Source organism: Pyrgilauda ruficollis, unplaced genomic scaffold (assembly GCF_017590135.1).
Source record: "Pyrgilauda ruficollis isolate IOZ18807 unplaced genomic scaffold, ASM1759013v1 scaffold6, whole genome shotgun sequence".
Lineage (NCBI taxonomy): Eukaryota > Metazoa > Chordata > Aves > Passeriformes > Passeridae > Pyrgilauda > Pyrgilauda ruficollis.
The window spans coordinates 1,697,232-1,710,436 of NW_024527710.1; the positions used below are offsets into that span (position 1 = coordinate 1,697,232).

Here is a 13,205-nt window from a genome sequence, read left to right on the forward strand (position 1 = left end):
GGATTTTTCCTGTTATTAGGGTTGGGGTTTTTTGGTTTTTTTTTTTGTTTTTTTTTTTTTAAGTCATGATTTTCTGGACAAGAAATATGAGATAGCCATATTTAAACAAACAGTTTGTCAGTCTAGTTCTTCCTCATTACATTTATGGGATCCCTGTGAAAGATGCAGGTCCACAGGTACACATTAAGCCAGTAGAGTGGATTGAATATATGAAGGGTCTATAAAAATTATCATTTCTCACTTTCTAAAGCTGCTCCAAATGCATCCTGCCCCTGCCTGTCCACACTGCAGTAGTGCCACTGTAATGTTCAGAGGGAGAGTAGGATGCTCTAGAAAGTTGACCTGCTGCATCGAGGTTACCAGCATATAGGGGAAGATCCTCCTCTCCTTTTTTACTTTTCAGATGAGGGTGCATTTGGATCCTCTTGGGCCATCAGACAGCAGAATTTGACTGAGGTTAGGTTTAACTCTTCCCTAGTAGACTATTGTTGAATGCAACAGTAGAGTAGTACATATATTAAATTTAATGGCTGAGTCTTCCAAATTCTCATCTAAAAAGCTTTTATTATGCTGCATCATTCTTGTGATCATAAAAGCACTCCCTCCTTTTCCCCTAGCTAGGAGTACTATTTTGAAAAATCTGTCTACTGCTCAGAATGAGAAGTTAACTGTAGAACATTTTTTCATGTAAAAAATTCCTCCAATGCTAATAGATACAACAAGAATACAAGATTTCTTTCTGAAGAGCCAGTACAGAAAGAAAGCCTGCCATGAGAAGGATACACTGTTGTTGCACTTGCCTAGCTGTATATAAGAAATCTCAAGTCTCCTACATGTGTGCTAAATTAATAAAAAAGACAAAATAAATTCTCTGTAACTTAGTATCAGCATTTAGAATTCCAAACATGTTGAAATAATGCATTATTTAGCCATAAAACTCATAGGCAACAAAGATACATTGGAATAGTCTTGTGGCCACCAAAGATTTGATGTGTATGAGGAAGATTAGACTTACTCTTGCATTAAATACGATAAAGTATTTTAATTTCTGAAACTTTGTTGTTTAGGTCATTGTAGTCAGTGATAGATGAAGGTTGAGGACTTTACGTGCAAGGTCTTGCTGTATCTTGCAACACTCATTGTGCCATCTAGAACTTCCCATCCTCACAGTCAGGATAATGGACCAACACAAATCATCAGCGTGATGTGTGGTGATAAATCCAATAGGTCTATGTAGTGAAGCCTTCATACATGTGTAGAGTCAGGATTTGGTCTAAGAAAATTGAGTTTTCATTCTTTCCTGGTATAATCGTAATTCTCTACCTCAGAGAGGTGTTCTAAATACAGTGTAAAGATTGTGCAGTAACAGGATAGTGAAAAAATGAGGGCCCTGAAAGAAGACTGAAAATAGGTCACAGTAAAAATTTCCAAAAATCTGCAGCCAGACATTTCTGTGGTAATCTCATAATGGTTTTGTTTCTTTCCATGAAACACAAGGAGAGGTGACCTACTCTGTGCACAGCATTTTCACGCTGCTTCTTAAACATGCAGGATGTATCTGCCTTGGGGCTGATAGGACAGGGGATTCATCTCATTACTGATGCCAAATGCAATCAGTCGACAACTTGCTGCTTTAATTTCTTAGGACTTATACTCCTAGTTATGGTTGTAGTTAAGCTTATCATGTGATCATTTAGAAAAAGAAGGTGAATAGTTGTTTTTCCTCTAGAATATCTACCCATTGGCAATGAGTAGTTAGGATTAAAAGCTTCATCTAGCCCAAGGCTATAATGAATATTCAGGAAAAATGATTCTGTACTGTTGCTTAGGGAAGTAAAAAGACAACCCCTGTAACATTCAAATCTCCTGTGCCTTTGGAATAAACAAGCATTATTTGATTAACAGGAAGACAGAGGACACACTGATGTACAGCTTATACCAAAAGAGACTTTATATGGTATTAAATTACCAACAGATTCTTGTAGGTGTACAGTGCATGAATCAATATTATGTTTTAGCCAATGATAATTTTACCAAGCTTTTATTTAGATGAGATTTGTTTAAAAAAAACCTAAAATACAGCAGATAAACAAAGTGTGCTGGCAATGGATGTTACAGTCCATTGGAGCATTTGTTCATTCTTCTGGATTGATACACAGTGCAAAATTATGCTACACGTTCTGTTACAATCACACTGTATCATTATTAATGAAAGAACCAACAAACCAAGTTATGTCTAATGAAAGAATGTAATTTTTAGCAACGTGGTAGACTCTGAACCAAAAGCAGTGCAATCCTCTACTAAATTAAGCAGAATAATATTTTATTTAGTTCATCTTGTTGGTTTTGTGAATACAAATGCCCAGCTTTTTTTACAGCTAGTAACATTTTACATATCAAGCCTCTTAGAAAATATTTCTTGACTATACAGACTTTGTCACCAATTTATCAATGATAAAAGCTGCAGGCACTTTCATAAACTTAGATTGGGGTAAAAAAGATACTTTTGTTGCATTACCACTGACAGTTTGTTTTATAAGGTGATTTACGAGCCTCAAGATTCATTCTTTCACAAGTTACATGGTTATCCTTGAATGTTTTATAAATCCAAGAAAGAATTGGAAAAAGTGATTTGTGAATTGGGGTCAGTCTTTCAGAAATCCCAGTAGGTGCGAGGTCCTCAGTCAGTCAAATTATTAGGCAAAATGAGGCTTGTACAGAACCTCTTCAAAACTAGTTTTTGGAATCATGCTACTCACTTTGTGAAATTTGTGCCCAGTTTAAAACTTTGCTGAATGGGTCAAATTAATATTCTCAGAAATCTGAAGTTTTGAGCTGCATTTCTTTAGTCAGTGATTGCATATAGAAGTGAATTCTCTATTTCTAATCACTTTAGTGTTTCTCAAAAGTATGTTCTGGTGTGACCTCTGCAAATTGGTCCTCATCTAAAGGTGAGGAAGCTTCTATGGAGAAGTTGTGCACCATCGAGTGAACTTCCTGTAGATTATACAAATGTAGTTTATTCATTTCCTATGAAAATTTTCTGTCCAGTGACATCAATATCTTCTGGTTTCAGCCACCTGATTGCTTAGAATGCATTTTTCCAAGTAGTTGGTGTAAGTAGAGTAGGAAATTACAAAATTTATAAATGAACAAATGACTTCTCTTAATGATCTAAGGAAGAAAACGTGAAGCTAAACAAACCCAGGTGAGGATATTACTTCTCTTTGCGAATACATTAGTTGTCTTGTCTGCAGAGCACAAGAGCTCTGGTATTCTCAGGGAGTGACTTCATGACAGAAATCCCTCTGCAGCAGGGACACTCAGGCTGTGCCCCTGGGCACTCCCAGTGTCAGTGCTGGGAGGGGACAGATAGAGCACAAGAGCTCTGGTGTTCTCAGGGAGTGACTTCATGACGGAAATCCCTCAGGCTGTGCCCCTGGGCACTCCCAGTGTCAGTGCTGGGAGGGGACAGAGGATGGGCTGAGGTGGCTCTCTGGTGTTCACTGCACTGGGAGGAACCCAAGCAGGAGGGTCTGGAGGCAGAGCAAGGAGAGGAGGAGGAGGGTGGAAGAATGGATCACCTGGATGTTCCAGCACAACTCCATTGCAGGACTTGCACTGTAAAGGGAAGCAGCAAGATACATCACATGGGTGTGGCTTTTGGGTGTGGCACAAGGGTAAACTGACGTTTTTTAAAGTTAACCAGCATTGTCTTTGTAGGAGATTTATTTAATGTGCAAATTAACTGTATAAAACAGTATGGGGGAAAAATAACCTTCAGAAATATCTGTTTCAGTTCAGAACTGTCAAGTTTAATTGGAATTCTAATTTTATTTCTATAAAATTTATTACCTTTCCAATTGCTATCAGTAACTGTCTCACTATACAACAAAGCACCGTTTTAACTTTTGCTTCATTTTTTCAATCTTTATTCACTAAACATTCTTTTTTTCCCCTGGAATATTAAGTGAAATAGGATGAAAGATTCTACCTCCTTCACTTGAATTTTGGAATTACTTTCCTATTAATTCACCTGTGATTTTATGAGGACCAAAAAGGGGCAATTTTCCAAGGCCGATACAAGTGAGCCTTTCAAAAGGGCTTTTTATAATCATGTGCTGTGCGATCAGGTATTTAAACTGTTTACTATCATGACAAATAGAAGACCATCCCATTACATTAATTGCATCAGTCTTGGTGTGTGAGAAGTAGAACTGATTGAAAATAAAGATCTTTACTTCATTTGGGGAAAATACCAAACAATTGTTATTTATTATGAAAGATGGACTAGTTAAATTGTCTTAGGTAGGATGAAAACTGGCTTTTATGAAAGATGTCTCCCAAAAAGTTACTCAATGTGGTTTAAAATAATTGTATTTTTTAAGGCATTAGTGTGTTAGAGTAAGAATTTTTATGGCAGCACTATAAGCACAATGAAGTCAGCATAATGAGTTATGTGGTGCCAACATCCTTAACGTTATCACAAGGATTTCTAAGGAGAAGAATTAACATAAAGTATATACAATTCATGTCTTCTAGAGGGTCTCTTATTTCTGCATTGGGCCTCAAGGAAATTCAAAACAGAAATGAAAGTCAAAGCTGCAACTACTTTCATACTGCCGGTGCAGCGTTTCATACATATTTCATGGCAGCTGCATGGGCGGGAGATCACCGCTTTTATTGGGATGCCAGAGCTAAGTCTTAGGATTTTACTATTCATGTCAAGCACTGTGTACTTTCTAGGAGCACAGCCTGTGGGGTTTTTGTTTGTATTTAACCATTGGTGTAAAAAGGAAAAACAACAAGAGGGTATTTCCTGTGTGTTCACTAGACTGGCAACCTTGGTGTCCACTGCATTGTTTTAAAGGAAATTTCATTTAGTCTCATCCCATTCTCAGTTACTACATAGCAATGCAGCTTTCTGAGTTTTTACAATATCCAAATGGGAGAAGATTATTCATATATGACAGATTTCATTATCTGAGAGAGTGATAAAGACTTAGTAAATGTAAATAATTGCTGCAGTACTGATTACCCTACCCACAGGTAGTACTTGTGCTAAATCTTGTATTGGCACCATTCAGTTTTTAACCAGAACATGCACCAAATTCTCCTTGCATCAGTATTGCAAATTTTAAGGTACATGTTGAGGAGCATTATGAATTGGCCACAGAAAAATAAACAAGAGTTACGTTGAGCAAGAACCCTTCTATGTGCCAGATGCAGGTGTTAGTTCCACTGAGCTGTCCTCAGTGGAAAAGGTAGCTGATTACTGTCTACATGAGATGTATTCCATAAGAGAAGTAAATGACTGGAAATCAGGGAAAGCTAACACTTGAAGATTTCGATTTCTGACTTTAACAGAGATTTTGATCTTTCATTTACACTATGGACATCCCAAGTTATTCTCAGAGTTCAGAAATGCTGAATTGCATTCTGATAGCCCTGCAACCTCGATTCATCCTTGTTCTGATCAAGGCATGATCAGACAATGCTTCAGATTCACATTATTTTATAGGATACTGCTTGTTTTTAATGTACCTTACATAGAGTGAGTCATTAAAACTGAAAATTATTTTTTAAAATAAATGGGTAAAATAGTCTCTGTCATCTAAAATGGTATTTTCCTCTCTCTGGGAAGGGAACATTTTGTGATATCTTTGTCTTCTGAAAAAAAAAAAATTCCTTTTTTTCACAAACTAACCTTTCTGCAGTGGATTTGCAATTACTTGGTGTGTCTGAAATAAGTTAACTAATGAGATGAAGTTCAGTTCTGATGTGCAATTTTACAAAATTGCAGCATAGCCACTTAGAGCAAAGTTTTCTATTTCCTTAGTATACCTTTTGTTCATATTACTTTTAATTATGTTCTATATTTATCTGGCCTATTTGAACAGGATCCAGAGCTGGTACGGAACATCTGTCGCTGGGTTAGACAAGCTGTTCACATTCCTTTCTTTGCCAAACTGACCCCAAATGTCACTGATATTGTGAAAATTGCAATGGCTGCGCAGGAAGGTGAGTGACTCCAGTGTGCAGGACGTGCAGATTTACTGATTTGCTGCATGGTGTAAGATAGGAACATTGCTGGAATAACAGATAACAGCAGAAACTAATATGAAGATATTTTGTTTGATGTATTTAGAAAAAGCACAGTGATCAAAGGTTTCCTAATTTTGTTCATGCATCTGGAATAGAGCAATATATAAAGAGAACCAAGTTAGACTGTTAACAATAAACTGTATAGTATTTCCCTGCATGCTCTTAATTCTGTCATATTTATGTGTTTACCATACCACTGTAAATCCCCCTATTCCTATATTTAGCAGTGAAAATGGTGTGTGTGTGTTCTGAGAAAACAAAAATATACTACTTGAAGGTATATATGTATTTTTTTTCCTTAGAGCTTAATGTACAATGTGGCAGCCAATAAGTTTGCAAGTAGGTGTATTAATCCATCATTTAGAACCATGGTAATTGTTTCTTTATCACATTCCTTCTTTTGTCTTCCTGCACAGAAGCTTGGAAGAGGTGGCCACTGTTTTGGGGTACCTTCAGGTGTTGAAAACTGCTGTAGCAGGTTCTGTCCCACACAGCTGAAGGGCAGAGATCTGCCTGTCAGCCCCAGCATTCCCACATGCTGTCTTATAGCCCTTACAGCTCTTTCAGCTGATGCAGCCTGCCTTGAAGCTAGTGCTAAATTTGTTCTCCCAGGATCGGTCTTAAGGACCTTTCTGTGCATCCCCTTGCAGTTTGTTGCTTTTGCTCTCCAGCTGTTTATTTGAATTTCTAGTTATTTCAGAGTTTCACAGCTTTTCTTTGGTATTTTATCCTCTCTTGTTCTTACACATGATTTAACAAAAAGCGACTGACCTTTTCTTTCCCAGGTGGCGCAGATGGTGTTACAGCCACCAACACTGTGTCAGGACTGATGGGACTGAAAGCAGACAGCACACCTTGGCCAGCAGTTGGTCGAGGACTGAGGACCACATATGGTGGCGTGTCAGGTAGGTGTTGCCCTTTTTGATGCATGGTACTTCCTTGGAGGCTTTCAAAACATCAGGAGGTCCTTGTAGTGGGCTAGAATATCATGTCTGCAGTCGCACCGAGTCCTTAAAGCTCACTGCTGGTCAATGTTTCTAAGTCATGACAGATGGAACAGATTAAGTGTGAAGGCTCTTGGGTTGCCCTTTCCTTAATGGTAAAGCACTGCATCAGAATACTGTGATAGGGTCACTGGAGAGGGAAGGAAATCTCTTCCCTCGTGACCCTCGCTTTTCCTCAAATTTTTCATCCTGTCACAATTGTCAGGCCCCACGTTAGACAGAGGCTAATGAAAGGGCATCGCAGGGGGAAATATCAACAATCCAAATGTAGTGTATGTTTCATAGCCCAGTCTCCAGCCTTCCTTGCTCCTTCCCACTAAGTGCACCTTTTCCAGAGAGGTTATTTCCTCCTCTTCCCACTGTGGTAAAAATGATCGACAGTATTAGGCAAATATATGCATGTTTTTGTAGCCTGTTTCTCAAGATATACAAGAATGTCTTGTCTAGCCCATATTTTCAACTCCTGCTTTACAGTTTAATTTTCAAACTGGCTGCAAAACTTTTACACTCCAGTTCAGTGCCGGTGCACACTAATGTATTAATCTATTGACCCTGTGAACTCTGTTGTTGCTGTGACAACACAAACTTGGCCCTGCAAAGACAATACTGTGAGTTTCTTGGCTTTACTGGTATGGAGATTAGTCTCCTTGGTGATAAAAGTAGCAGTAAATATACATTAAAAAAGTAATAGCATCCTCCCAATTGAACCAAACGTTACTCTATTGGACCCGCCTCCTACTTCACCCCAAAAAAGTAATCAGAGGAGACCAGACAGGCAAAAAAATGCTTTCTTTTATGTGACTGGTGTTATCCTTAGAGAACCATAGGAAATGCAGCAAAAGATGACTTTTAAACAAACTTTAATTCGGATGAGTGTATTCAGTGGCAAATTGTGTTATTGCCTTAGATAACTACATAGAATTTGGAATTTTTTAGAGAATGCTGAAAAGTAAGAAAGTGATAACAATCAGAAAAAATCATTATGCCTATCGCATAATGGTTTCACAGTGACAGTCCAATAAGATGTTATATTTTAATGTTATGCAAAATGGGAGGAAGAGGGGAACAAGAAGAGAACAGCTACAGCCCATTTCAATTTCTCTAGCCTGCCATGTTGACAGGAAAAGAATAAAGGAGGTCACAGTGGGTGCTGTGCATTAAAAATTAATAAAAGAACTATTGCAGTAGTATTTTATATAAGTAACACCATTCACATTTTCTCATTTAAGTTGCAATTTGTGAATATTCCTTCCTACCATAATTCTGCCTAATAAAATCTATTAAATGGCTGCATTTTAGATAAGTGTGTCTATGTCACAAATTTGAAACATGTATGCAATGTAAATTACAGTGGCACCTGCATGCCCAGCTGTAAGTGAGGATGTTCTAGCACTTCTGTGGTTTATAATACTAAATGGACCCGAAGAAAAGTTGCTTCTTTATTTTTCTTATATATATGTGTGTGTGTATGTGTGTAAGTGTGAATTTTTTTTCCTGAAGTTTTATGTGTATCAGAGGGGAGAGAAAATTACATTTTAGGATGCACCATTACCTATGATGCAAATCTGCTTATTTAAAAAATATTTAAAATACTGGAGATGTTGTCAATTTATTATGTTTTGAAAGAGTCATCACTGGGTCCCAATGCCACAACTCCTTGCACAAAAGAAAGCCACAGAGTCAATAAAGTCAATAGCCTGGCAGCACGTTGCAATACTTCGTGCTCAGCAGTCAGGTGTAGCAGTATACAAATTTCCAAAAGCAGGAAAGCAATTTTAAATCAGGAGAGCTAGCATGCTTACAAGAAGACAAAAAGTGGGAGAGCGTGTCATCTTGTCAGAGCAAGGGGCAGGGTGGCCGTACTTCTGTTCCAGCTGTGCCTGCAGCCAGACACTTGACCTTTCCGTGCTCTATTTCTCCTGTCTGTGGAATGGCAGGAACACCACTTACATGCCTACAGGCTTGGTGGGAAGTGCTCTGTGGTCCTGGCTTCAAAAGTTACTTCCCAGCGTAACATATTGGGTTTCTATTTTGATATACGTAAATTTGTTTTATTTTATTATCTGATAGAGTCAGTAAGTTTTTTGTTGTTTTTTCCAAATAATTCCTCTCAAGAGATAATTAATTTTTGAAGTGAAAGACAGCACTATCACAGAAGCAATAAGTCTGGTTCATTTTCAGCGTGTTTTCCCAAAGCACAGCTGGTTCATTGTTGTTCTGTCATGCACAAACCTAGGGCAGATACAGCACACAGCCAAGCTGGATCAGGCTTTCTGGATTTTTCCATGTGCATAGATTGTGTGCTGGCAGTGATGCTCCCATGGCCCAGAGGTACAGTGAGTGAGGCAGTTCTGTCCCTCAGGGTGCTGTGTGACCGTGGGTGAGGTGGGAGCTGGCCCCAGCCCTGTGGAGGTCGCAGCACAGGGTCCCCTTGGGTGTCCTGGTGAGGTCTGAAAAGCGCCTTGACTCAGCAGTGGTGACCCTCAGCATTATCCAGCCCCTGTGTCTGTCTGCTGGCCCTGGCAGTGACCAGGTCACGGGACAAGAAGTCAGTCTCTTAAAGGACCAAAGTTCTTCAGGGATTTATAAATTCACTGTGTTGGGGCAGTGCAGGTTGCCTTCTCCAGGTGAGTGCAAACTCCCTCCTCTGAGTCTGGTGAAAGTTTCCAACAAAGAGCAAATAACAAGGATGTGTTAGTGCCCTGGCCTAGCAGCTGCCTGACATTTTGACTGACAGACATCCCTGTCCTCCAGTATTCAAAAATGTCCTCCTATGTGGCCATGTACTGAAAAAATATTTTCCATATAAAATTTCCGCTTGCCCTCCTCATCCCGTCTCTTCTTGTCTGCCTCATGCAGAAGCAGCTGTATGCAGGAGGTTCATTCTTTATTTTTCTAAGTATGCAGGAGGTTAATTTTTGAAGCAGGATTTTTTTTTTTATAATTCCTCTTCAATTACTAAATCACAGGTAGTTTCCTATGATTTATCTAACACACAAAAAAATGATAAGGAAAAATGTTTATTAACATCATTGCCAAATCCTGAGATGTTTAGAGAACAGACTTTTGTCTCTGTTCTTTTTAAAATGTTTTTTAAAAAAAATGTTCAAAGAAGGAGAGACTTAATGGGATTACTTTGAAAGCCCTATTTAGTTTTGAGTTGTCACAGTCAGTGTTTTCTTGCCAGTCAGTGCTCGGGCAGTGACCTTCCTGTTTTGACCTAATTTGATCAGCTGAAAATTGCTAAGCTGCAAGAGGCATCCCTGTTTCCTCCTTTCTGCCCTCCTGTTTCTTGGGTGGTTTTGACAGGGAGGGATCCCAGTATCCCAGGTTTCACTACCAAACTGTATGACTTTTCTGTCTCTCCTCCACTTCTCTGCAAATACTGAATTATTAATACAAAGTGAAACAGCTCTCACAGCATACACACTCATACTAGTGCAGCCTGCTGACCTGAACATGAGCCTGACTTGGGAGAGCCAGATTTAAATCCCAGGTGTGAGCCCAGGTCATAGCTGGGCCCCCTGGATTCCAAGTTTACCCTACAAATATTGAGCTTTATAAAATCTCTTAGGTTTTTCTTCTACTTTTACCTCTATCCTGATGACAAAGAAAAAATGTTTTCAAGAAAATTTTAACCTTAATTTTGATATATTGTTATTTTCTAAAGAAAATTATTTTCCAGTTTGCACTGTGGAGCATTGGATGAGTCTAAAGGCTGTGGTAGCCCTGCAGATTTTTGTGGCCCTGTTATCTAAGAGGACATTGTGTTTAGAGGATCCCCCAGTCTTCATCCATTTTTAAAAATAAATTTACAGGAACTGCCCATTACTCAAAAAGCATAGTTAACCTGATGAAGTCCATACAAAATGTGGTTGAGGAAATAAGCCCTTATGATGAAAGAAAAAATATTAAAATTAAGATACAGTTTTTCAAGCTGTGTAACTGTCATATGTGTTTGCAGTATTAGAGACAGTTTGATTTCCATTAAGAAGCTTTTAAAATGGATCCAGCAGTATTTCAGGTTTGAGAATGTAGAATATATGAGATTTGGTCATGAATTCTTCCTAAACATGGGAAGGGTATTTATAAGGTATTTGTTTATTAAAAAGAGGCTAATGGTGGGGGTTTTATCCTCACAAAGAATAATGACCTCTGGCTCTGAAAGACAGGTTTTAGTTTGTGTAAGTATAAATTATTTTAAAAATGCTTATTGTGGTATTTTATAGATACCAGGAAAAGTTGCCAGGTTTCTGAGAAATGTTGATATACTGTGAGCAGCTGCACACTTCCCTAAGATTTCTTTCTTTGAAATGTATTTTAAAAATTTTTTTTTAAAAAAAGTTTTTTTCTATGAGCTTTCATACTGTGCTTCCATATTCCAGATGTGTTTTGTAAAACACATCACATTGCAGCACAATGGGATATCTATTGCAGGGAAAGTAGAGCAGAGCTTCTGTTTAAATTTCCATGGTTTTTTTGTTCTTTGTCATCTGTTTGTTTCTTTGTTTTTGTCTGGAAGCCAAATCCTTAGGGGATAAATTTATAAAACCATACACTGGACTTAGCAAAAACTTAGGTTAAAAGCAAATCTCTCTATGGTGCACTCACTATGTATTCTTTTAATGTTTTGTTTCAGAAATATTGCAGTATTTTACAGTAGCAGTTCAAATACCTCATGTCTGTGTGCTGTTATTGCTTTCTCCATTTATTATATGCTGTAGTGCTTTAGCATTATTTGCACAAATTTATTGTACAGCATGTGCAAGTACATGTGCTTGTTTTCCAGAAAAAGAGAGATTCAGGGAGCTGTGTGTTATAACTTCATAGCTGCCCACAAGGGATGTCAGAAGGAGGATATCTAGGTGGTGGATTCAGTCATTAAACACAGGAATGTGTAATTATTGGAAAGCAGCAGAGACAGTTAATTTTAGTTACATTCTGGAGTTAGTGGAGCTGTCTGTCTTTACAGAAAAACACTCCAAGAGCAATTGTGACATTTAAGGGAATGCTTTTCAGGAGTTATTAAATTAAAATGTATATTGACTTTATTAATAGAGGCATATATTCTAATCTGAAATGTATGAATTATATTGAAAGAAAAAAGTTGAAGTTATAATAACAAAGGCTGCCTTTTAATTTTAATTCAATGTCACATCATTAAAAGAAAAATGAAAAAAACAAAAAAAGCTCGTTCTGAGCTTGAAATGAATGAAGAGTCTTTACTCCTAGAGTGTAATTGGTTTGTGGTTTATTATTGTTAGAGATTGGATTTAAATTTTCACATTCATGCACTTGTTCTTGGGAAACAAATGCAGTGTAGGTACATGTAAGAGAGTGTTTAATTTAGAATTACACATCTCTTTGAGCTTCAGTAACAGTTCACCATGTCAGAGCCTCATATAGAACAATGGTACAGTACATTGGATTAATTAAAGAAGCCTTGCAGAGAACTGAATTCTCAGTATGTCAAGATTTCAATTTTATGTTAAATATTTTCTAAAGGCCAGACCCTTAAATCTCAGGGGCTGTACCAAGCAGTGAGCTGTGAATTTAACCATAGGCTAACTGCTAATGATAAGGAAAAGAGTCCAAGTTGAGGCAGCTGTAATACAGTCATTGGATTAGGCTATCAATCACTCGGTTCCCTGAGGAACAGGCAAAGACGACAAAACAGTGAAAAGGGAAATTAGGAAGGGAGGGCATGACTAGAATGAGATTCTTCACCAAATGTATCTGTTAGTTGGCTGAATCCCCCAAGCATCAGACAGGAATGTCCAGCATTGCTCTCAGACTAAAAGCCAAGTATTTGTCCCAAAGTCCTAGAAAACCATCAAATCATCGTTAACTGTTGCTGTTCTGTGCAGGCTGCTAGAAATGCAATTGGCTACATTCTCCTGGTTTAATAGCCTGTAATTAGGTTAATCTCTAAACTGCTGCTGTTGAACACTCTGGATTTACTGTTTATATCAGAGCTCATCTAGAATATGTGCAGTTGAAATAATTCATTTCACAGTTGATTGGAGTTTTTTATAAACAGATAACTGTTAAGCTATCAAGTCTAACTCATGGCAACTCAAAGGCATGTGTCAGAAA

General features: G+C 38.0%; 1 protein-coding gene across 3 annotated transcripts in view; it reads left to right on the plus strand.

The window, feature by feature from the left end:
- DPYD (dihydropyrimidine dehydrogenase) overlaps positions 1-13,205 on the plus strand; it is a 335,322-nt gene that overhangs the window by 241,359 nt on the left and 80,758 nt on the right. For 2 of the 3 annotated variants that reach the window (XM_041483444.1, XM_041483445.1), the window contains 2 exons: positions 5,901-6,021; positions 6,891-7,010. In XM_041483444.1, the coding sequence (XP_041339378.1) occupies positions 5,901-6,021; positions 6,891-7,010 (241 nt within the window). Of the gene's footprint in view, positions 1-5,900; positions 6,022-6,890; positions 7,011-13,205 lie in introns of those variants that run through there. The other variant, XR_005956460.1, reaches the window with a different exon arrangement.